This window comes from Thalassophryne amazonica, chromosome 19, assembly GCF_902500255.1.
Source record: "Thalassophryne amazonica chromosome 19, fThaAma1.1, whole genome shotgun sequence".
In the NCBI taxonomy this organism is placed as follows: Eukaryota; Metazoa; Chordata; class Actinopteri; order Batrachoidiformes; family Batrachoididae; genus Thalassophryne; species Thalassophryne amazonica.
Window position 1 is genome coordinate 18601380 of NC_047121.1, and position 24142 is coordinate 18625521.

Here is a 24142-nt window from a genome sequence, read left to right on the forward strand (position 1 = left end):
GAATAAAATTGGTCCTAGCACAGATCCTTGTGGAACTCCATAATTAACTTTAGTCTGTGAAGAAGATTCCCCATTTACATGAACAAATTGTAATCTATTAGACAAATATGATTCAAACCACCGCAGCGCAGTGCCTTTAATACCTATGGCATGCTCTAATCTCTGTAATAAAATTTTATGGTCAACAGTATCAAAAGCAGCACTGAGGTCTAACAGAACAAGCACAGAGATGATTCCACTGTCCGAGGCCATAAGAAGATCATTTGTAACCTTCACTAATGCTGTTTCTGTACTATGATGAATTCTAAAACCTGACTGAAACTCTTCAAATAGACCATTCCTCTGCAGATGATCAGTTAGCTGTTTTACAACTACCCTTTCAAGAATTTTTGAGAGAAAAGGAAGGTTGGAGATTGGCCTATAATTAGCTAAGATAGCTGGGTCAAGTGATGGCTTTTAAGTAATGGTTTAATTACTGCCACCTTAAAAGCCTGTGGTACATAGCCAACTAACAAAGATAGATTGATCATATTTAAGATCGAAGCATTAAATAATGGTAGGGCTTCCTTGAGCAGCCTGGTAGGAATGGGGTCTAATAAACATGTTGATGGTTTGGATGAAGTAACTAATGAAAATAACTCAGACAGAACAATCGGAGAGAAAGAGTCTAACCAAATACCAGCATCACTGAAAGCAGCCAAAGATAACGATACGTCTTTGGGATGGTTATGAGTAATTTTTTCTCTAATAGTTAAAATTTTGTTAGCAAAGAAAGTCATGAAGTCATTACTAGTTAAAGTTAATGGAATACTCAGCTCAATAGAGCTCTGACTGTTTGTCAGCCTGGCTACAGTGCTGAAAAGAAAACTGGGGTTGTTCTTATTTTCTTCAATTAGTGATGAGTAGAAAGATGTCCTAGCTTTACGGAGGGCTTTTTTATAGAGCAACAGACTCTTTTTCCAGGCTAAGTGAAGATCTTCTAAATTAGTGAGATGCCATTTCCTCTCCAACTTACGGGTTATCTGCTTTAAGCTACGAGTTTGTGAGTTATACCACGGAGTCAGGCACTTCTGATTTAAAGCTCTCTTTTTTAGAGGAGCTACAGCATCCAAAGTTGTCTTCAATGAGGATGTAAAACTATTGACGAGATACTCTATCTCACTTACAGAGTTTAGGTAGCTACTCTGCACTGTGTTGGTATATGGCATTAGAGAACATAAAGAAGGAATCATATCCTTAAACCTAGTTACAGCGCTTTCTGAAAGACTTCTAGTGTAATGAAACTTATTCCCCACTGCTGGGTAGTCCATCAGAGTAAATGTAAATGTTATTAAGAAATGATCAGACAGAAGGGAGTTTTCAGGGAATACTGTTAAGTCTTCTATTTCCATACCATAAGTCAGAACAAGATCTAAGATATGATTAAAGTGGTGGGTGGACTCATTTACTTTTTGAGCAAAGCCAATAGAGTCTAATAATAGATTAAATGCAGTGTTGAGGCTGTCATTCTCAGCATCTGTGTTGGATGGACAAGACTAAGAGTCAAGCTTTCAAATGAATTAAAGCTCTGTCTGGGTTTTTGATTAATTAATAAGCTGGAATGGAAGATTGCTGCTAATCCTCCGCCCCGGCCCGTGCTACGAGCATTCTGACAGTTAGTGTGACTCGGGGGTGTTGACTCATTTAAACTAACATATTCATCCTGCTGTAACCAGGTTTCTGTAAGGCAGAATAAATCAATATGTTGATCAATTATTATATCATTTACCAACAGGGACTTAGAAGAGAGAGACCTAATGTTTAATAGACCACATTTAACTGTTTTAGTCTGTGGTGCAGTTGAAGGTGCTATATTATTTTTTCTTTTTGAATTTTTATGCTTAAATAGATTTTTGCTGGTTATTGGTAGTCTGGGAGCAGGCACCGTCTCTACGGGGATGGGGTAATGAGGGGATGGCAGGGGGAGAGAAGCTGCAGAGAGGTGTGTAAGACTACAACTCTGCTTCCTGGTCCCAACCCTGGATAGTCACGGTTTGGAGGATTTAAGAAAATTGGCCAGATTTCTAGAAATGAGAGCTGCTCCATCCAAAGTGGGATGGATGCCGTCTCTCCTAACAAGACCAGGTTTTCCCCAGAAGCTTTGCCAATTATCTATGAAGCCCACCTCATTTTTTGGACACCACTCAGGCAGCCAGCAATTCAAGGAGAACATGCGGCTAAACATGTCACTCCCGGTCTGATTGGGGAGGGGCCCAGAGAAAACTACAGAGTCCGACATTGTTTTTGCAAAGTTACACACCGATTTAATGTTAATTTTAGTGACCTCCGATTGGCGTAACCGGGTGTCATTACTGCCGACGTGAATTACAATCTTACCAAATTTACGCTTAGCCTTAGCCAGCAGTTTCAAATTTCCTTCAATGTCGCCTGCTCTGGCCCCCGGAAGACAATTGACTATGGTTGCTGGTGTCGCTAACTTCACATTTCGCAAAACAGAGTCGCCAATAACCAGAGTTTGATCCTCGGTGGGTGTGTCGTCGAGTGGGGAAAAACGGTTAGAGATGTGAACGGGTTGGCGGTGTACACGGGGCTTCTGTTTAGGGCTACGCTTCCTCCTCACAGTCACCCAGTCAGCCTGCTTTCCCGGCTGCTCGGGATCTGCCAGGGGGGAACTAACGGCGGCTAAGCTACCTTGGTCCGCACCGACTACAGGGGCCTGGCTAGCTGTAGAATTTTCCACGGTGCGGAGCCGAGTCTCCAATTCGCCCAGCCTGGCCTCCAAAGCTACGAATAAGCTACACTTATTACAAGTACCGTTACTGCTAAAGGAGGCCGAGGAATAACGAAACATTTCACACCCAGAGCAGAAAAGTGCGGGAGAGACAGGAGAAGCCCCCATGCTAAATCGGCTAAGAGCTAGTAGCTACGCTAAGCTAGCGGATTCCTAAAAACACGCAAAGTGAATAATGTGTAAATAATTTAGAGGTGATTCAGCAGAAGGAGTGCTTTAGTTAAGGCACGTAAAGATTACACTGGGAAACAAATCGTAATCTAGATAACTAGATCAATCTAACTGCGCAGATTAAACAGCTAACAGATACAGAAAAACACCGCTGTGCTCCGGAACAGGAAGTGATACAATACCGCAGTGAGAGCCAACCACCAGTAGAGGCAAGCAAAGAGTCTCAGAATGTTGTGTGAAGTTACAAAAAAGAAAAGGAAAAACATAACGCAAATGCATAGCGACACCTGACAGTTGTGTTTGCAAAGGTTTTTAATTTTAAGAATGCACAGTATGAAGTACACAAATTCAACCTCCACACACACACACACATGCGGGTATTAATGTGTGTGTGTTAAAGTGGGTGGTGTCACATTTCCATCTAAAATCTCATTTGTCCACATGATGCACCAAGACATCTTTCACTATTTTTGTTCAGATGGTTTCCAAAGCATTAAATTATTAAGTTCTGCTTTCTTATTTACCCTAAACGTCTGTGATGCTCAAACCCTCGACTCTTTACCCTCAATAAAGTCAAACTGATATGCGAATCAGCAGAGTGTTTTAGGTTTTATTCCCCAACATGAAGTAGCATGTTTTCCACATTCCTATTGCGCCGCTCGACCACTGAGCGTGAATGTAAAACATTGTGAATCTTATCTGAAGGAATCTTGCTCCGCCTTCACAGTGAGAAGATCATGGGAAGTGTTTCTCTCCAGCCAGAGATGAAATCTGAGAGCACTGACCTCCACCTGGAGGATGGATTCCTGGAGCACCTGAAAGAGCAGTACAGCTGCAAAATAAAGGTGAGAACACAAGAGCGTTCACTCATGTGCCTGTTGAGTTTGAATATGCAGAATGTTCTAGAATTTTACTGGGAGATATTATCTCTGTTCCCACAAATTCTGCTTTGTTTCCGTGCAGTAAATCATGTTTCTGTGATGACACAAATCAGCACCTCTTTGCCACCTGCTGAGCTTGTAATAATTGGGATTTGGCACAAGTTTTATATGCAGGCTGCCCTTCCTGAGGCAACTCGTGTTACCTGGAGAAACACACACACAGCTCCAGATCACCCATCTAAGTACTGATCAGGGCCTTTGTGGTGGCTGCGCCTCGGCTTTGGAATCATCTCCCCTTTCATATTCGATCGTCCCTAAACCTTTGAGAGTTTTAAATCTTCTTTAAAAACTCGCCTCTTTTCTATGGCATTTTCCAAATGAGCTGGTGCATTTTATTTTCTTTTATTCCATCTTTTATTCTATTTTATTCTTTTATTGTCTGTTGTCATTTTATGTTATTTTGTTGTTTTTAACTTTATATTTATTTATCACTGGGTGTAAACCCAGTGCCCATTTTCATTGTACAGCAATTTGGTCGACCGCCGTAGTTTTAAATGTGCTTCTGAAATAAAGTTTGAGTTGAGTTGAGTTGAGGACCTTACTCTGCTCCACTTCTAAGGACCCTGTCCCACTGGCATTTAGGAGGATTTGCGTATGGATTGCGCACAAAATTGGCTCATATTCGCTTAACATCCGCAATATGCGTGAAACATACTTGTATGAGTCGGCCGACACCCGCACACGTCTGCAATTCCGCAGAAGCACGTTTTTCCGTTACCAGGATTTTTGAGCTGCACAAAATTTTGGCTGCAGATGACATCCGCCTTACATACTCCATACATACTCAATACATAGTCAATCTGCGCTGTATATTCGCCGTCATCTGCTGATATCCGCAACTGACAGGGATTTGCGGCTTGGCAGCGGACTGGGACAGTGTGTAAAACGGATATTTTGTGTGCCCATCATGTCCACATCACGGACTAAAATAAGTTGTAGCGACTGCATACAGATTGGCCACGAATATGGCATTTTTATTATGTCTGCTTTGCATCTGATTTGCGGTGGATGCAAATCAGATGCACTGTGTTCACAGCTGGACTCCGTTCTTTGTTCTACCAGCTGCCACACGCTCTGCACTGGATGCTGCGTATATAAAATAATAATTTCGTGACAGATTAAACATTTTATTCTGCAAATTGCCTGTTGAAAACGGCTCTAATCACCTCCTGAATCACAGAGGAAGCTGCAGCTGGGCCGTTCGCGCGCGCGTGCACGGACACCCGAACGGCCCAGCTGCAGAAAGCATTTTGAGCCATCTAAAAAGGGAATTATTTGACTTGTTTACATTGTCAAGGCTTGATAAAACAGTTGCGTGTTTTTCCTTCTTGTCTGCAGCTGTTACACTATTTATTCCTGTGTTTATAACAGATATAACTTTGTGCGCGATGCATTATAATACACCCGTAATACTGCTGTGATAATCACAATGCGTCTGATCCGTTTCCTCACTACATGCGTTTATACAACCATGATTGTTCATCATATATCCGCTATATATTATTAATATATCCGTAATTCATACTGAGACATTTGTCATTTTTGGCCATTTTTGTTGCGGACGACAACGAACGCCCGTACTTTGTATACTCAATTCATGCGCAATTAATCTTCTCCCCAGTAGGACAGGGCCCTAAGACCTGACGGGATCAGGCTTCCACAAAGTCTAAAACCCAACAATACTCCATTTATAGTGTCAATAAAAGAAAAGGAGAACATCTTGTTTTTGAAGTTCTGACCTTATAGTATGTAATTTAAATCCCATATCGTTGTTTTCTTACTTCTGGTTTCATTTTAGAAATAGTCACAAATATGTTTGGGTAACGTTAAACTTCATGAGTTATTTTTTAATGATCTCTCAAGGCCCAAATAAAATACCTTCACCCTGGGCGCACACTTTGGAATCACTGAACTAAATGAATGTGACCAATTTGTCCACGGTTCCTGCAGCCAAACCCTGATCCTTAATCGGATTTGGAACTTGATTATGTTGGGGTTTACCGTCTTGACAAAGAAAACTTTGACTTCATACCTTGCAAATGAAACTTGTTTCAGTCGGACACCATTGTTTTTCATCTCGTTTCTTTTGTACATCACATAAAGAAATGTTCACTGCCACCTTCATCTGAGTTTGTTTGTGTAGGAAGACATGCAAGCTTCTCTGGACAAAATCAGTGAACTTGAGAATGAGAAATTTTGGAGTGAAAAGAAGCCGCCGGACATAGACAACAACTTTCTCAACTCTCAGATTCACATGGACATCTGGACGGTAGGACACACTGCATTCTGACAAAAATAAATGAAATAACAGGGCTCAAATACCGCATGTGCTGTTTTTAAATCATTATGATGCTGAGCTGAATCTGTTCATATGAAACCTCTTAATCCTGCATGAACATTATCTTTAAATTACATGTCTTTGCACTTGATCTTCGAATTTTGGTGATAACTGTATTCCAAGTAAATGCAACAATACAAAGTATTCAAGAAGGGGGTTTCTGGACAGTCCAATCCAACCCGGTGTCACGTTTTTGTTTTTCGTGGTACCATCGTGTTGCTTTTTTTTTTTTTGACCATATCACAAACTAACAGATCAAATCACTTAAAGTCTTGATAAAGGCATTTTAACTTTTTTATTAGATGAGTGCCTTGGTATCTTTTCAAGACTTTATCTGTACTAGTCCTCTACCAAAGAGCACCATCTGAAAAACAGATTTAGTTCCAAGTAGCACTCCAACTCTTCAGCTTTTCTACAGATTAAATCACTTTTTGTGATGCCGTCACAAACTGGCATGAGAGCTGTTGGGGAAAGTGTAGTGGCACGGACCCACAACAGGGGGCGCAAATGAACGGTCAATAGATGAGCCAAAAGGTAACAATTTAATGTTGTTAATGTGCACAACGATGATACAATCACCGAATCTGACTGCAGTCAATACACCAAGGTGACGTGTGGGCAGGCTCGAGGATAGGAGACGTCTGTCCTGAGAAGAGCCGGAACCACACGATTTCCACCGCCATAGAACCCAGAGAATACTGGAGCCGCCAAGTCCCGAATTCCCAGGTGATCACCGTCCCCGACTGTTGGATCTGGTACTGCTGGCGAGGAGCACAAACAGTGAGATGTGGGTGTGCACACCCAGTAACAAAAACAGTCAGAAGGTGGAGGTTAAGGACATATGATCAATCGTTTTTTTTTTTCACCAGAGGGTTTTATTTTCTTCTTCTTCTGTAAAGCATCCCATTGCACCACAGTGATTTTTCCATGTGGGGGCAGTAGAGAACCGCCAGAGCAGGTCTACATCATAGTGTATGATGTAGTTATTTTTTTATTTTGTTTTGTTGTTTTTCTAATTAATTCACTCATTTATTTTTTACAGATAGTAGAAGGAAATGCAGTAAACACGCGTGCACTGGATGCACAGCTGGAGCAGAAAGTCATCTGTTCCTGTCTCGAAGCACTAAAAGAGTTTCCCAGTAGGTACGTCATCACAAACAAACGTGTTCTATTCTACAACAGAACATCAGAAACAGACTGTGAAAAACTTGACATTTAAGGTTTTTCTTTCAATCAAACCCCAAAATGTCAAGTGACAGCAGACCCGCGTGTTGGAAGGTAAATTAAGAAAGACATTTGTGGGTTTTTTTCCTTTTGTTTGAGATAAATAAGGCAGTAATAGAGGACGTTAGAGGCATGAGGGAAACCCACACACTGCAACACAAAACAAAACAGGATTCTGCTCTTTGCTCATGACCACATCGCTGTGTGATTCTTTTTTCTTTTTTATCTGAAGCTCAAACCCTATGCTGTCCTCCTCTGCATTTTATTTGTTTTTAAAAAAAAAGGTGAAACTTTTTAAGACAACTTATTGGAGTCTGTTTGCCTTCTGACACAACAAATGAAGCAGAAATAAGTTACACAGACTATAAAAGCAGCATCAGAATGAATAAGCCACAGTAAAATACTATAAGGCTATAAACACAACAATGAATTCTGCCAAAGCCAAAACATCCTTCTTAGTTTTTCATATGTACAGCAGTCAAATGAAAGCAAGGTCATAATCATCAATTAACAATGAGCAAATGTTTCAGAAAAATTACACAAATATACAGTCAGATTTCATAAGTTGACACAAATCACTTTAATTGGATTGTGTCTTACAGTTTAATTAATCACATCCACTGAAACCTACATAGACCACAACAAAGAAGCAATTTTACTTGGACAGTGCTTTCAATAAACACTTTGCAGAAACATTTAAATAAAATCTCCAGCATTTTTCAAAATACGCTCTGCTTTTAGATATTATGGGTGTTGTCATATCCTAAAAGCATACGTTTGTTCCTGATGGAGCTTAAACCCTGATCCAGTAAGTAAAACTGACACCATGTGAAGGCAACAAGCATCACCTCCAGAAGATGCAGGAGCAGCAGGTCAAGTTAGAATAAATGCATTAATTAATTTATTTAAATGTAATGTGAATAAACTGTACATTGAATGTAAACTTCAATTAATTTCATGTGTGTAAATGCATGAATTAGTTTACATGTATACCTACATCTTAAACTGCTTATCCCGGATCGGGTGTTGGGGGCAAGAGCCCCAGAAGGAGGCCCCAGACTTCCCTTTCCTGGGCCGCATTGACCACCTCTGACTGGAGGATCCCGAGGCGTTCCTGGGCCATTGTGGAGATATAATCTCTCCACCTAGTCCTGAGTCTTCCCTGGGGTCTCCTCCCAGATGGATGTGCCTTGAACACCTCCCTAGGGAGGCACGCAGGGGGCATCCTTACCAGATGCCCGAACCACCTCAGCTGGCTCCTTTCAAGGCAAAGGAGCAGCGGCTCTACTCCAAGCTCCCCACAGATGTCTAAGATTCTCACCCTATCTCTACAGGAGACACCAGAAACCCATTTCGGCCACTTGTAGGACTCCAGTCAGGGACTCCAAGAAGATCAAATACTCTGAACTGCTGTTCGGTGCATACACACAAACCCTCTTGTCCACCAGAGTAAACTCCAATGTAGCGGGATTCAGCCGGGGACTCATGAGTATCCCCACACCCACCTGGCACCTCACACCCTGAGGGACTCCACAGAGGAATAAAGTCTAACCCCTATCAGCCAGAGTGGTTCTGCAGCCGAACCTGTGTGTCTAGTGAGGCCCACCAGATCTAACTCGTAGTGCTTCACCTCCCACTCAAGCTCCGGCTCCTTCCCCCACAGTGAGATGACACTCCACACCCCCAGAGCTAGCCTCTGCGGCACGGATCTGGTCCATTGAGGCCATTGACTTTCACTGTCACCCATGGGACAGCGCATCCAACTCCAGTGGTTCACCTGTGGGTGGGGAGCCCACAGGAGTGGTTATTTTCAGTTTGAGTTCTTTCTTCTTAATGTTTCTTATTCATTTAAAAATTCTGTACTGTGAATAAACTGTATGTTAAATGTTCAATTTCATTTGTTCACTTAATAATTTATGTGCATCTTGATCATCATCAAAGGCCAAACCGTTTTGGGAATGTCCAAGGTTACACCACAATATAGTAAAATTTCAGCTCTTTTGGGGTTTTCAGGGTTATACAGCTACAACCCCAATTCCAGTGAAGTTGAGACATTGTGTAAAATGTACACTCAACAAAAATATAAACGCAACACTTTTGGTTTTGCTCCCATTTTGTATGAGATGAACTCAAAGATCTAAAACTTTTTCCACATACACAATATCACCATTTCCCTCAAATATTGTTCACAAACCAGTCTAAATCTGTGATAGTGAGCACTTCTCCTTTGCTGAGATAATCCATCCCACCTCACAGGTGTGCCATACCAAGATGCTGATTAGACACCATGATTAGTGCACAGGTGTGCCTTAGACTGCCCACAATAAAAGGCCACTCTGAAAGGTGCAGTTTTATCACACAGCACAATGCCACAGATGTCGCAAGATTTGAGGGAGCGTGCAATTGGCATGCTGACAGCAGAAATGTCAACCAGAGCTGTTGCTTGTGTATTGAATGTTCATTTCTCTACCATAAGCCGTCTCCAAAGGCGTTTCAGAGAATTTGGCAGTACATCCAACCAGCCTGACAACCGCAGACCACGTGTAACCACACCAGCCCAGGACCTCCACATCCAGCATGTTCACCTCCAAGATCGCCTGAGACCAGCCACTCGGACAGCTGCTGAAACAATCGGTTTGCATAACCAAAGAATTTCTGCACAAACTGTCAGAAACCGTCTCAGGGAAGCTCATCTGCATGCTCGTCATCCTCATCGGTGTCTCGACCTGACTCCAGTTCATCGTCGTAACCGACTTGAGTGGGCAAATGCTCACATTCGCTGGTGTTTGGCACATTGGAGAGGTGTTCTCTTAACGGATGAATCCCGGTTCACACTGTCCAGGGCAGATGGCAGACAGCGTGTGTGGCGTCATGTGGGTGAGCGGTTTTCTGATGTCAATGTTGTGGATCGAGTGGCCCATGGTGGTGGTGGGGTCATGGTATGGGCAGGCATCTGTTATGGACGAAGAACACAGGTGCATTTTATTGATGGCATTTTGAATGCACAGAGATACCGTGACGAGATCCTGAGGCCCGTTATTGTGCCATACATCCAAGAACATCACCTCATGTTGCAGCAGGATAATGCACGGCCCCATGTTGCAAGGATCTGTACACAATTCTTGGAAGCTGAAAATGTCCCAGTTCTTGCATGGCCGGCATACTCACCGGACATGTCACGCACTGAGCATGTTTGGGATGCTCTGGACCGGCGTATATGACAGCGTGTACCAGTTCCTGCCAATATCCAGCAACTTCGCACAGCCATTGAAGAGGAGTGGACCAACATTCCACAGGCCACAATTGACAACCTGATCAACTCTATGCGAAGGAGATGTGTTGCACTGCATGAGGCAAATGGTGGTCACACCAGATACTGACTGGTATCCCCCCCACCCCCAATAAAACAAAACTGCACCTTTCAGAGTGGCCTTTTATTGTGGACAGTCTAAGGCACACCTGTGCACTAATCATGGTGTCTAATCAGCATCTTGATATGGCACACCTGTGAGGTGGGATGGATTATCTCAGCAAAGGAGAAGTGCTCACTATCACAGATTTAGACTGGTTTGTGAACAATACGTATTTGAGGGAAATGGTGATATTGTGTATGTGGAAAAAGTTTTAGATCTTTGAGTTCATCTCATACAAAATGGGAGCAAAACCAAAAGTGTTGCATTTATATTTTTGTTGAGTGTAAATAAAAACAGAATACAATGATTTGCAAATCCTCTTCAACCTATATTCAATTGAATACACCACAAAGACAAGATATTTAATGTTCAAACTGATAAACCTTTTGTTTTTGTGCAAATATTTGCTCATTTTGAAAAGGATGCCTGCAACACATTTCAAAAAAGCTGGGACAGTGGCAACATAATACTGGGAAAGTTGATGAATGCTCAAAGAACACCTAATTGGAAACAGGTGAGTGTCATGATTGGGTATAAAAGGAGCATCCCCAAAAGGCTCAGCCGTTCACAAGCAAAGATTGGGTGAGGATCACCACTTTGTGAACAACTGCATGAAAAAATAGTCCAACAGATTAAGAACAATGTTTCTCAACGTTCAACTGCAAGGAATTTAGGGATTCCATCATCTACAGCCCATAATATAATCAGAAGATTCAGAGAATCTGGAGAACTTTCTACATGTAAACAGCAAGGCCAAAAACCAACACTGAATGCCCATGACCTTTGATCCCTCAGGTGGCACTGCATTAAAAACCAACGTCATTGTGTAAAGGATCTTACAGCGTGGGCTCAGGAACACTTCAGAAGACCATTGTCAGTTAACACAGTTCGGTGCTACATCAACAAGTACAAGTTAAAACTCTACCAAGCAAAGTGAAAGCCATACATCAACAACATCCAGAAACGCTGCCCCCTTCTCATTTGAAATGGACAGACGCAAAGTGGAAAAGTGTGCTGTGGTCTGATGAGTCCACATTTCAAATTGTTTTTGGAAATCATGGATGTCGTGTCCTCCGGAAAAAAAGAGGAAAAAGAGCATCCAGATTATCAGCGCAAAGTTCAAAAGCCAGCATCTGTGATGGTATGGGGGTGTGTTATTGTCCATGGCATGGGCAATTTACACATCTGTGATGACACCATCAATGCTGAAAGATACATCCAGGTTTTGGAGCAACACATGCTGCCAGCCAAGCAACATCTTTTTCAGGGACGTCCCTGCTTATTGCGACAAGACAATGTCAAGCCACATTCTGCACGTGTTACAACAGTGTGGCTTCGTAGTAAAAGAGTGCGGGTACTAGACTGGCCTGCCTGCAGTCCAGACTTGTCACCCATTGAAAATGTGTGGCACATTATGAAGTGCAAAATATGACCACGGAGACCCCGGACTGTTGAACAACTGAAGTCGTACATCAAGCAAGAATCAGAAAGAATTCCACCTACAACAATTAATGTCCTCAGTTCCCAAATGCTTATTGAGTGTTGTTAGAAGGAAAGGTGATGTAACAACACAGTGGTAAACATACCACTGCCCCAGGTTTTTTGAAACGTGTTACAGGCATCCATTTCAAAATGTGCAAATATTTGCACAAAAGCAATAAAGTCTATCAGTTTAAACATTAAATATCTTGTCTTTGTGGTGTATTCAATTGAATATAGGTTGAAGAGGATTTGCAAATAATTGTATTGTTTTTATTTGCATTTTACGCAACGTCCCAACTTCATTGGAACTGGGCTTGTAAAAAAGGCAAAGGCAAATTAATATGATTAATATTAGGGGTTAGTGTTCATTGGTATCTTTGGATAAATGTTTGAGCTTGTGTTTTAGATCATCTAATTACTGAAGTGTTAGCGGATTTGTTTTTATCAAAGGTGTGTTTTCTTTTTGGTTGCCTGTGCCTGCCACTGCAGGCTGCTGTCAGGTGTCCCTGTTACTGTTCTTACTGCATGATAACATTTGTAAATTAACTTCGCTTGGTGTCCTTCTGGAATCTGGACCTGAAACAGGGTTAATGTCCTGTGTGTTTCTGTCCTCTGCAGGTTCATGACAGAGTTCAAACATCACTGTGACACTGAGCCCTCAAACCCTCTTTGGACCCAGTATCACATCACATACATAAACAGCTTCACCGATTTACAGTAAGTAGCACACCTTCCTGGAAGCTCTTACATCACTGGGACAAAACCACAAGGTAGACGCCCTGCCTTCCTCCTCACAGAAGCCCTGCACCACCTGCTTTCGCTTTTGTAATGACATGAAGAAGGTTTGCAGTGGAAGCCAGGGTGTGGTTTAAAATTCAACCGCCTGTTGTTGTTGACGCCTGTCACAGTTGCAAAGTGATTTAACTTAAGGTGATACTTTCGTTTTCATGAAATGCTGAAATTTCAAACAGGTGATGTCAACAGCTGTAATAACATAGTAATGGTAGTGATAATAGTAATTTCATCCACTCCAGAAGTTACTGGTTTCCTCCTTAACCCATACTCCAGTGTTTCATGAACTTTCATGAAAATTGGTTCAGTACTTTTTGTGTAATTCAAGTCAAACAAACAGCACTGAAACATTACCTCCTTGGTAGAGATAAGTCTAGTGTTTCATATGCAGTGATGTTGTATAGCTGTCAGTTTTGGTGTGTTTGGTCTACAGACAGCAGTGTTGACTGTAAAGTGTGACAGCGGCAGAAGGAGAGACGTGCTGTGGAACATGTTTTCCATTTACAGCAACCAGCATAAGTCTCCTTTCAACCGCCCCCTCCAGTGGGAGGAAGCGGCACGCAGACATCAAGTGTTAATTACATTATATCAGACTGAAGACAGCTCACATTGTCAGAGTTGAGTGTCACGTGATTTCAGGGAAACTTGGGTTGCCAGAAAAGTGAAGAGGAGAGGAAACAAGTGCATGAACCACCAAAATTCCTTCTACAGAGGAAACAGCTCATGTGGTTTTCATGATGCAAATACCCTTGTAACTGCAGATTTTATGTCTATTACCTGGCTTTCTCATCATTAGCACTTTTCAGCAAACAAATGACGGGTCTTTAATACAGACTTGTTTATATTTGTTTATTTGGATCCGCATTAGCTGCAGTGCTGCTGCAGCTACTCTTCCTGGGGTCCACACAAGTCTACAAACACAATAAACATTAATCAAAATGCATTCAAAAAAATAAAAAATAAAAAGGGAAAAAATAAAACAAAACAATAAATCAAATTCCAAACAAATTAATCATCATACCTGGTCAGACTATATACACAAAAAAAAACGTGTCTATAAATGATCAACAGTTAAACCCAGGTTGTTCGTTATGTCAACAGATGCAGCTTTAGAAGTTCCTTAAAAAAACATTCATTTGAAGTGAGTTAATGCATTCCAGTAATAAATTCCATTCCTTCATACCCATGAATATGACAGTGTTCTTTATGGCATTTGTCCTGGCTACAGGTAGCGTAAAGTTTCCCACCACAGCATGTCTGGTAATGTAACTATGATTTTCTGAACTGAAAGAGAAATTCTTAAACAAAATAAAAGGTAACTTAGTGACAATAATCTTTCTGGTAAAAATGATCAGTGAATATAAAAGTCTGTCTTTAACTAACAGCCAGTTTAAATTTTTATGTATTGTAATGATGTTAGTCCTATAACTGCACTTAAGTGCTATACGAGCAGCCGTATTTTGAATAATCTGTAATTTAGTTAGCATTTCTCCGGAGGCATTTGACCAAACTGCTGGGCAGGTATACTAAGACGTCTGGGTTGGAGTTCCTACTGGACATTTGCCTCAAATGTCCTCGGTCCCACTGTGAAGAGGGTTTGCGGGGAGAGATCTCTGTATGAGGACGTTTCAGTGAAAACAAACCCTAGCTAAAAACTCCACAAAGCAAATATGGAAAAGTCGAAAAATGGCAAATTGTACTGGCCGGATGTCTCCCAGGATAAAAAGGTCCCCAAATCACGCCTAGGCACCAGGGTGTGTGAGGAAAGTAATGGTGCAACTTCTCTTAGTGCTGCAGGGAATGACCTCCCCTGCGAGAGCACTCAACTGGATAACCCATCAGATCAGCATAGCTCTGATCCTGGACTCCAGCAGCAACAGCCTCAAAGGCCAAAAAGAAATCTACGAAAATACGCCACTGTTACTTGGACCATTGAAGAGAAGAAAACAATCTTCTACTGCTTCGCTTACTCAAGACATGAGAAGTGGGGCAGGAGAAAAAAGGCAGTATTTGAGGAGAAGATAAAAGAAGCGGATTTACCAGTGGAAAAGAAAGAAGCCACCACAACTGCAAAATTACAATCGATTGCCTCTCAAGTTACAAAATATTTGACAGCAGAGGACATAGAAAAAATAAAGGAAGAAGCCCACAATGAAGTAATAAAGGATCATCAGTCGATGGAGGAGGGGAAACGGCTTGAGTTTGAGGGGAGTCAGTGGAAGAGGGAGGAAGAGTGGGTATTGTTGTGGGCAATCGAATATGCGAAAATAAAATACACCAACCAGAGAGAACGAAGTAAAGAGTGGCAAAGAATATTTTACCATCATTGCCCAAGTAAAAAAGATATACCAAGGGGCCGACTTACCACCCAGAAACACAACTTTATTGTACAAAAACATTTCACGGATATTGAACTACATGAGATGCAGCAAGAGGCTGAGCAAATGGTCAAGGAAGGCATCTGCCCCCTTACACAACCCATTGCACCACCAAAAAGAACATCAGATCAAGCCAGCCTCACACACCAAAGGAGAAGTCGGAATCAGGCATCAACACAACAAGATGGAAATCAAACACCACCTCCACAAAAAAGACACCAAGCATTGTCTCACCAAAAAACAAGCCATACACCAATTTGTCCAGAAAACAATGTACAGATTCATTTGGACCTAGAGCAACTAGAGCTGGAAGAAGAATTGGCAAATAAAATTGAGGAAGCGAGGAGAATTGAAGTGGATGAGCGCCCTAAATTGATAAAATTAAAGGAGAATAAAAAGTTCAAAAGTATGCTGCAGAAAGTCAACCTGGGATTGACTAAACTGGTCCCACAAGGAACCACATTATCAGAAATAAATTGTGTAAATTATGGAGCGGCATGGTACATACAAAGTAAATTAGTTCCCCATTATTCGGACAGAACAATCAAAATCAGGAAAAGGAATAGCGTGCCGCGGTGGAAAAAGACATTACAACAGAAAATTAGTCGCCTTAGAGCAGAGATCTCCCAGATGTCGATATTTCTGGGAGGCCAAAGTCAAAAAAGGAACCTTCTTCGAAAAATCTATCGCATTAAAAGAAAATTCAATATTGAAGATAAACAACTGGCTGCGAGGCTGGCTGAGCACCAAGCCATAGTGAAAGCATTAGCTGCTCAAATTAGAAACAAAGATAAGAAAATAAAGGCCAAACAGATAAACAAGCAGTTTGCAAACAACCCTAGACTAGTCTATAGAAATATGGTAAATGATACAGTAGAAGTACAACAGCCAGTTGAGAGGTTCTGGAGACCATTGTTTGAAGACTCTAAACAGCACCAAGAGGCTGAGTGGATTGAAATAATAAAACGGAAAAACAAAGATAAACAGCAAATGCCAGCAATGATCATAACTGAAGAATTGATAAGAAATAAAATTCATGAATATAGTAACTTCAAGGCACCTGGCATTGATAAAGTTCCAAATTTTTGGTTAAAAAGGCTGACAGCACTGCACCACCATTATGCCGCGGCTTTCACAAAAATATTGAACGGAAAAGAGGACACACCAGACTGGCTATCGACTGGGAACACAACCCTACTCCCAAAGACCAAGGAAACGCAGCTCCCCAACAAGTATAGACCCATCTGTTGCTTAACAACAACTTATAAATGGCTGACAGGAATTATAGCCGATGCCGTTTATGAACATTTGGACACTGGTGGCTACCTGGAGAATGAGCAGAAAGGTTGTCTCAGAAAAAGATTAGGCGCTAAAGACCAGTTATTGATAGACAATGCTATCCTGGAGGACTGCAAAAGAAGGAGGAGAAACCTCAGCATGGCTTGGATTGACTATAAAAAGGCATTTGATAAAATCCCACATTCATGGATTATGAGATGCCTAGAACTTTATAACATCAATAAGGAAGTAAGATCTCTCTTGAAAACACAAATGAATAAGTGGAACACCACCATCACTCTAAACCATGCAGAGGGGCAGATAATAATCCCAGACATAAAAGTGACGCGAGGGATATTCCAGGGAGATAGTCTCTCTCCACTCCTTTTTTGTCTTAGTATTGATCCATTAAGCAAGATCCTCAAGGAATTGGACATTGGGTATGACTTAGATGGAGGTAGAGGAAGAAAACATAAACAGGTGGTGAGTCACCTTCTGTTTATGGACGACTTGAAAATATTTGCAGATTCAGAGAGGGGACTCAGGAGATTAGTGGAGGCAGTCCATACTTTTTCTAAGGAAATCGGTATGGAATTTGGGCTGGATAAGTGCTCTAAATGTACAATCAGAGGTGGTAAAAAGCAGGTCACAGAAAATATACAGTTGGATGAGGGGAACGTTATTGAAGATTTGGCTGAGGATTCCACGTACAAATATCTGGGAATTGAAGAAAATACTACAATAGAGCATAAAAAAATGAGAGAGAAAGTAACACAAGAATACTTAAACCGCTTAAAGAAGATCTGTAAATCAGAATTGATACCAAAGAACAAGATCAATCAATCAATCAATCAACTTTTTTCTTATATAGCGCCAAATCACAACAAACAGTTGCCCCAAGGCGCTCCATATTGCAAGGCAAGGCCATACAATAACCATGAAAAACCCCAACGGTCAAAACGACCCCCTATGAGCAAGCACTTAGCCACAGTGGGAAGGAAAAACTCCCTTTTAACAGGAAGAAACCTCCAGCAGAACCAGGCTCAGGGAGGGGCAGTCTTCTGCTGAGACTGGTTGGGGCTGAGGGAAAGAACCAGGAAAAAGACATGCCGAGAAGGGGGGCAGAGATCGATCACTAATGATTAAATGCAGAGTGATGCATACGGAGCAAAAAAAAGAAAGAAACAGTGCATCATGGGAACCCCCCCACAGTCTACGTCTAAAGCAACATAACCAAGGGATGGTCCAGGGTCACCCGATCCAGCCCTAACTATAAGCCTTAGCGAAAAGGAAAGTTTTAAGCCTAATCTTAAAAGTAGAGAGGGTATCTGTCTCCCTGATCTGAATTGGGAGCTGGTTCCACAGGAGAGGAGCCTGAAAGCTGAAGGCTCTGCCTCCCATTCTACTCTTACAAACCCTAGGAACTACAAGTAAGCCCGCAGTCTGAGAGCGAAGCGCTCTAATGGGGTAATATGGTACTACGAGGTCCCTAAGATAAGATGGGACCTGATTATTCAAAACCTTATAAGTAAGAAGAAGAATTTTAAATTCTATTCTAGAATTAACAGGAAGCCAATGAAGAGAGGCCAACACGGGTGAGATATGCTCTCTCCTGCTAGTCCCCGTCAGTACTCTAGCTGCAGCATTCTGAACCAACTGAAGGCTTTTTAGGGAACTTTTAGGACAACCTGATAATAATGAATTACAATAGTCCAGCCTAGAGGAAATAAATGCATGAATTAGTTTTTCAGCATCACTATGAGACAAGACCTTTCTGATTGTAGAGATATTGCGTAAATGAAAAAAGGCAGTCCTACATATTTGTTTAATATGCGCTTTGAATGACATATCCTGATCAAAAATAACTCCAAGATTTCTCACAGTATTACCAGAGATCAGGGAAATGCCATCCAGAGTAACGATCTGGTTAGACACCATGCTTCTAAGCAGCCAAAGATAACGATACATCTTTGGGATGGTTATGAGTAATTTTTTCTCTAATAGTCAAAATTTTGTTAGCAAAGAAAGTCATGAAGTCATCACTAGTTAAAGTTAATGGAATACTCAGCTCAATAGAGCTCTGACTCTTTGTCAGCCTGGCTACAGTGCTGAAAAGAAACCTGGGGTTGTTCTTATTTTCTTCAATTAGTGATGAGTAGAAAGATGTCCTAGCTTCACGGAGGGCTTTCTTATAGAGCAACAAACTCTTTTTCCAGGCTAAGTGAAGATCTTCTAAATTAGTGAGACGCCATTTCCTCTCCAACTTACGGGTTATCTGCTTTAAGCTACGAGTTTGTGAGTTATACCACGGAGTCAGACACTTCTGATTTAAAGCTCTCTTTTTCAGAGGAGCTACAGCATCCAAAGTTGTCTTCAATGAGGATGTAAAACTATTGACGAGATACTCTAGCTCCCTTACAGAGTTTAGGTAGCTACTCTGCTCTGTGTTGGTATATGACATTAGAGAACATAAAGAAGGAATCATATCCTTAAACCTAGTTACAGCGCTTTCTGAAAGACTTCTAGTGTAATGAAACTTATTCCCCACTGCAGGGTAGTCCATCAGGGTAAATGTAAATGTTATTAAAAAATGATCAGACAGAAGGGAGTTTTCAGGGAATACTGTTAAGTCTTCTATTTCCATACCATAAGTCAGAACAAGATCTAAAATATGATTAAAGTGGTGGGTGGACTCATTTACTTTTTGAGCAAAGCCGATAGAGTCTAATAATAGATTAAATGCAGTGTTGAGGCTGTCATTCTCAGCATCTGTGTGGATGTTAAAATCGCCCACTATAATTATCTTATCTGAGCTAAGCACTAAGTCAGACAAAAGGTCTGAAAATTCACAGAGAAACTCACAGTAACGACCAGGTGGACGATAGATAATAACAAATAAAACTGGTTTTTGGGACTTCCAATTTGGATGGACAAGACTAAGAGACAAGCTTTCAAATGAATTAAAGCTCTGTCTAGGTTTTTGATTAATTAATAAGCTGGAATGGAAGATTGCTGCTAATCCTCCGCCCCGGCCCGTGCTACGAGCATTCTGACAGTTAGTGTGACTCGGGGGTGTTGACTCATTTAAACTAACATATTCATCCTGCTGTAACCAAGTTTCTGTTAGGCAGAATAAATCAATACGTTGATCAATTATTATATCATTTACCAACAGGGACTTAGAAGAAAGAGACCTAATGTTTAATAGACCACATTTAACTGTTTTAGTCTGTGGTGCAGTTGAAGGTGCTATATTATTTTTTCTTTTTGAATTTTTATGCTTAAATAGATTTTTGCTAGTTATTGGTGGTCTGGGAGCAGGCACCGTCTCTACGGGGATGGGGTAATAAGGGGATGGCAGGGGGAGAGAAGCTGCAGAGAGGTGTATAAGACCACAGCTCTGCCTCCTGGTCCCAACGCTAGACAGTCACAGTTTGGAGGATCCAAAAAAATTGGCCAGATTTCTAGAAATGAGAGCTGCTCCCTCTAAAGTGGGATGGATGCCGTCTCTCCTAACAAGACCAGGTTTTCCCCAGAAGCTTTGCCAATTATCAATGAAGCCCACCTCATTTTTTGGATACCACTCAGACAGCCAGCAATTCAAGGAGAACATGCGGCTAAACATGTCACTCCCGGTCTGATTGGGGAGGGGCCCAGAGAAAACAACAGAGTCCGACATTGTTTTTGCAAAGTTACACACCGATTCAATGTTAATTTTAGTGACCTCCGATTGGCGTAACCGAGTGTCATTACTGCCGACGTGAATTACAATCTTACCAAATTTACGCTTAGCCTTAGCCAGCAATTTCAAATGTCCTTCGATGTCGCCTGCTCTGGCCCCCGGAAGACAATTGACAATGGTTGCTGATGTCGCTAACTTCACATTTCTCAAAACGGAGTCGCCAATAACCAGAGTTTGATCCTCGGCGGGTGTGTCGTCGAGTGGGGAAAAACGGTTAGAGATGTGAACGGGTTGACGGTGTACACGGGGCTTCTGTTTAGGGCTACGCTTCCTCCTCACAGTCACCCAGTCAGCCTGCTTTCCCGACTGCACGGGATCTGCCAGGGGGGAACTAACGGCGGCTAAGCTACCTTGGTCCGCACCGACTACAGGGGCCTGGCTAGCTGTAGAATTTTCCACTGTGCGGAGCCGAGCCTCCACTTCGCCCAGCCTGGCCTCCAAAGCTACGAATAAGCTGCACTTATTACAAGTACCGTTACTGCTAAAGGAGGCCGAGGAATAACTAAACATTTCACACCCAGAGCAGAAAAGTGCGGGAGAGACAGGAGAAGCCGCCATGCTAATCGGCTAAGAGCTAGTAGCTACGCTAAGCTAGCGGATTCCCAAAAACACACAAAGTGAATAATGTGCAAATAATCCAGAGGTGATTCAGCAGAAGGAGTGCCCCAATCAAGGCACCAAACAGGCCATGAAGCAGCACAGGCAACGCACGACAACGGTGCTAAAATAAAATAAAAATAAAAAAAAAATAAAAACGAAAGCGTTAGCAAGCTAGTTAGCCTGCCAATGCTAATGAAAGTTAGCTGATAAAAGTGCTCCGTCGCGATGTTTCGACCGTTAGAGGTCTTCCTTAGGCGTTGGAGCACAGTAAAAAGTTAAAAAAAAAAAAAAAGTAAAAAGTTAAAAAGTCTTGAAAAAGACTGTTAGTTCAAGTCCAAAGCAGCAGGTAGCAGTCTCTGTGTAAACAGTCCCAACACTGTCTAAGAAACAAAATCCTTCTTCCTTCACTCTCCATAGGACCTGGATGACCTACAGGTCTTCATTGACAAGATCACGGCCATAAACCAGTTTGCATTGCCTGTGTTGAGCTATGGCTTTGGCATAGTAGACTGGCCACAGGGTGAGCTTAACAAATTAGATACTAAAACTAGGAAGATGCTCACCCTACATAAAATTACATACAGAAATCAATGTATGGATAGAATATATCTCCCTCGTCGAGAAGGCGGCTTAGGTCTAGTGGAGATCAACCAGGCTTATAGAGCATCTATAATAAGTATTGGGCAGTACTTAAAGAGCTCTCAAGAAGAAGTTATGAAAAAGGTTATGCAACATCATATTAAGACTATGCCACAACAGACCTCTATTATAAAATTGGCAGAAAACTTTGGCGGAGATCTTTTGCGAGAGAGAGAAAGTAATGAGCTGACACCTGCAACGACACTAGCAAGACAGGCCAGGGAAAAATACAGCAAAAGAGAACAAAAACATCGAATGAATAGATGGAAACAGCACAAAAGGGCTGGCCGATTCCAAGAAGAACTTGAAAAAGAATACATAGACAAAGAAGGATCTGTGCGCTGGCTTACAAACGGAGAACTTGGTTTTGATGGGGAAAGAATTATAGTTGGAGCGCAAGACCAAGGACTATTAACAAATGGCTTCAAAAAAATGGCAGGAATATCACAGACGGACATTACACAAGCCGGCATAACAAGATCTGTAAGTATTTACATTGGAAAGTATGCAAGGAACTGGAGGGACACGTTTGGGAGTATGAGCCAGCACCAGTCTCATCCAATGGAAAAGTGACTGTCTTTTATGACAAAGAGATCCCAGCAGGAAGACATATCGAAAGAGGTGCAGTAAAACCTGATATTGTCATTTGGAACAAGCAAGAGAAGACAGCAAAAATTATTGATGTGACAGTCCCCAATGACTATGGCCTGAATAGAGCTGAAAGGGAGAAAATTACGAAATACCAAGACCTTAAAAATGATCTACGAATAACGTGGTCATTGAAAGAAATTGATATCATACCAGTCGTGGTGGGAGCAACAGGGCTTATGAAGAAGAACCTGAAGAAATATCTTGAGGCAATCCCTGGTCACCCAAGTGCCCATGAGGTGCAGATATCCGCAGTTAAAGGAACAGTTACCATCTTGAAGAGAGCCCTCGGATACAATGCCAATAATGATTAATGATTAGGATGTAACTGTAGACCCCAGGGTTGGGGCCCATTACACTCTGTAAAAAAAGAAATTGAAGAGAAATAAAAAATAATAATGCTTTAATAGCATAATTCAAAGTTGTACCATTTAAAAACCTTGCATGTCTTCTCATAATCGATATACCCCTGCCCATTTTTACAAAAATATTATTTATATGTATTTTCCATGATAATTTTGAGTCTATCATTACACCCAGCAGCTTAGTCTCATGTACTTGATTTATTCTCATATTATTAATTTTAATGTTTAATACAGGGTTTTTCATAATAACTCGACTGGAGCCAGTAATCATGTGGTTAGTCTTTACTGTTTATTGGAGGTTACCCAGTCAACTACCTTGTGCAGTTCCATATTTAAGTAGCTTCTAAATCATTGTGTGAACGTGTTGATGTATAAGTGGTTGAATCATCTGCATACATCACTATACTAGGTTTATCAAAAAAATATAGTAAATCATTTGTGAAAATTGTAAATAATAGTGGACCAAGGCAACTCCCTTGTGGCACTCCACATACTACTACACCCCGTCATAAAAAAATGTACTCATTTCATGATAGGTGCATGAAAAAAAAAACCATGAGACTGGGCTGGCAGAAGAGCACCCCCAGAGTATGATGTTTCCACCCCCATGCTTCACGGCTGGGACGGTTTTCTTGGGGTTGTTCTCATCCTCTAAACATGGTAAGTGGAGTTGATTCCAAAAAGCTCTATTTTGGTCTCATCTGACCACATGACATTCTCCCATGCCTCCTCTTGATCATCCAGATGGTCACTGGTGAACTTCAAACAGGCCTGGACATGTGCTGGCTTGAGCAGGGGGACCTTGCTGCCCTGCAGGATTTTAAACCATGACAGCATCATGTGTTACTAATGTAATCTTTGTGACTGTGGTCCCAGCTCTCTTCAGGTCATTGACCAGGTCCTCCTGTGTAGTTCTGAGCTTTCTCAGAATCATCCTTACCCTGCAAAGTGAGATCTTGCATGGAATCCCAGACCGAGGGTGATTGACAGTCATCTTGTGTTTCTTCCACTTTCTAATAAATAATCATACAGTTGTTGTCTTCTACCAAGCTGCTTGCCTGTTGTCCTGTAGTCCATCCCAGCCTTGTGCAGGTCTACAGTTTTGTCCCTGGTGTCCTTAGACAGCTCTTTGGTCTTGGCTATGGTGGACAGGTTGGAGTGTGATTGAGTGTGTGAACAGGTGTATTTTATACAGGTAACAAGTTCAAACAGGTGCAATTAATACAGGTAAAGAGTGTAGAATAAGAGGGCTTCTTAAAGAAAAATTAACAGGTCTGTGAGAGCCAGAATTCTTGCTGGTTGGTAGGTGTTCAAATACTTATTTCATGCAATAAAATGGA

General features: G+C 41.6%; 1 protein-coding gene across 2 annotated transcripts in view; it reads left to right on the forward strand.

Annotated features, from left to right (window-relative positions):
• exoc3l4 (exocyst complex component 3-like 4) overlaps positions 1-24142 on the forward strand; it is a 64809-nt gene that overhangs the window by 23768 nt on the left and 16899 nt on the right. For both annotated transcript variants that reach the window (XM_034195511.1, XM_034195510.1), the window contains 4 exons: positions 3690-3807; positions 6047-6172; positions 7284-7384; positions 12979-13077. In XM_034195511.1, the coding sequence (XP_034051402.1) occupies positions 3690-3807; positions 6047-6172; positions 7284-7384; positions 12979-13077 (444 nt within the window). The remainder of the gene's footprint in view (positions 1-3689; positions 3808-6046; positions 6173-7283; positions 7385-12978; positions 13078-24142) is intronic.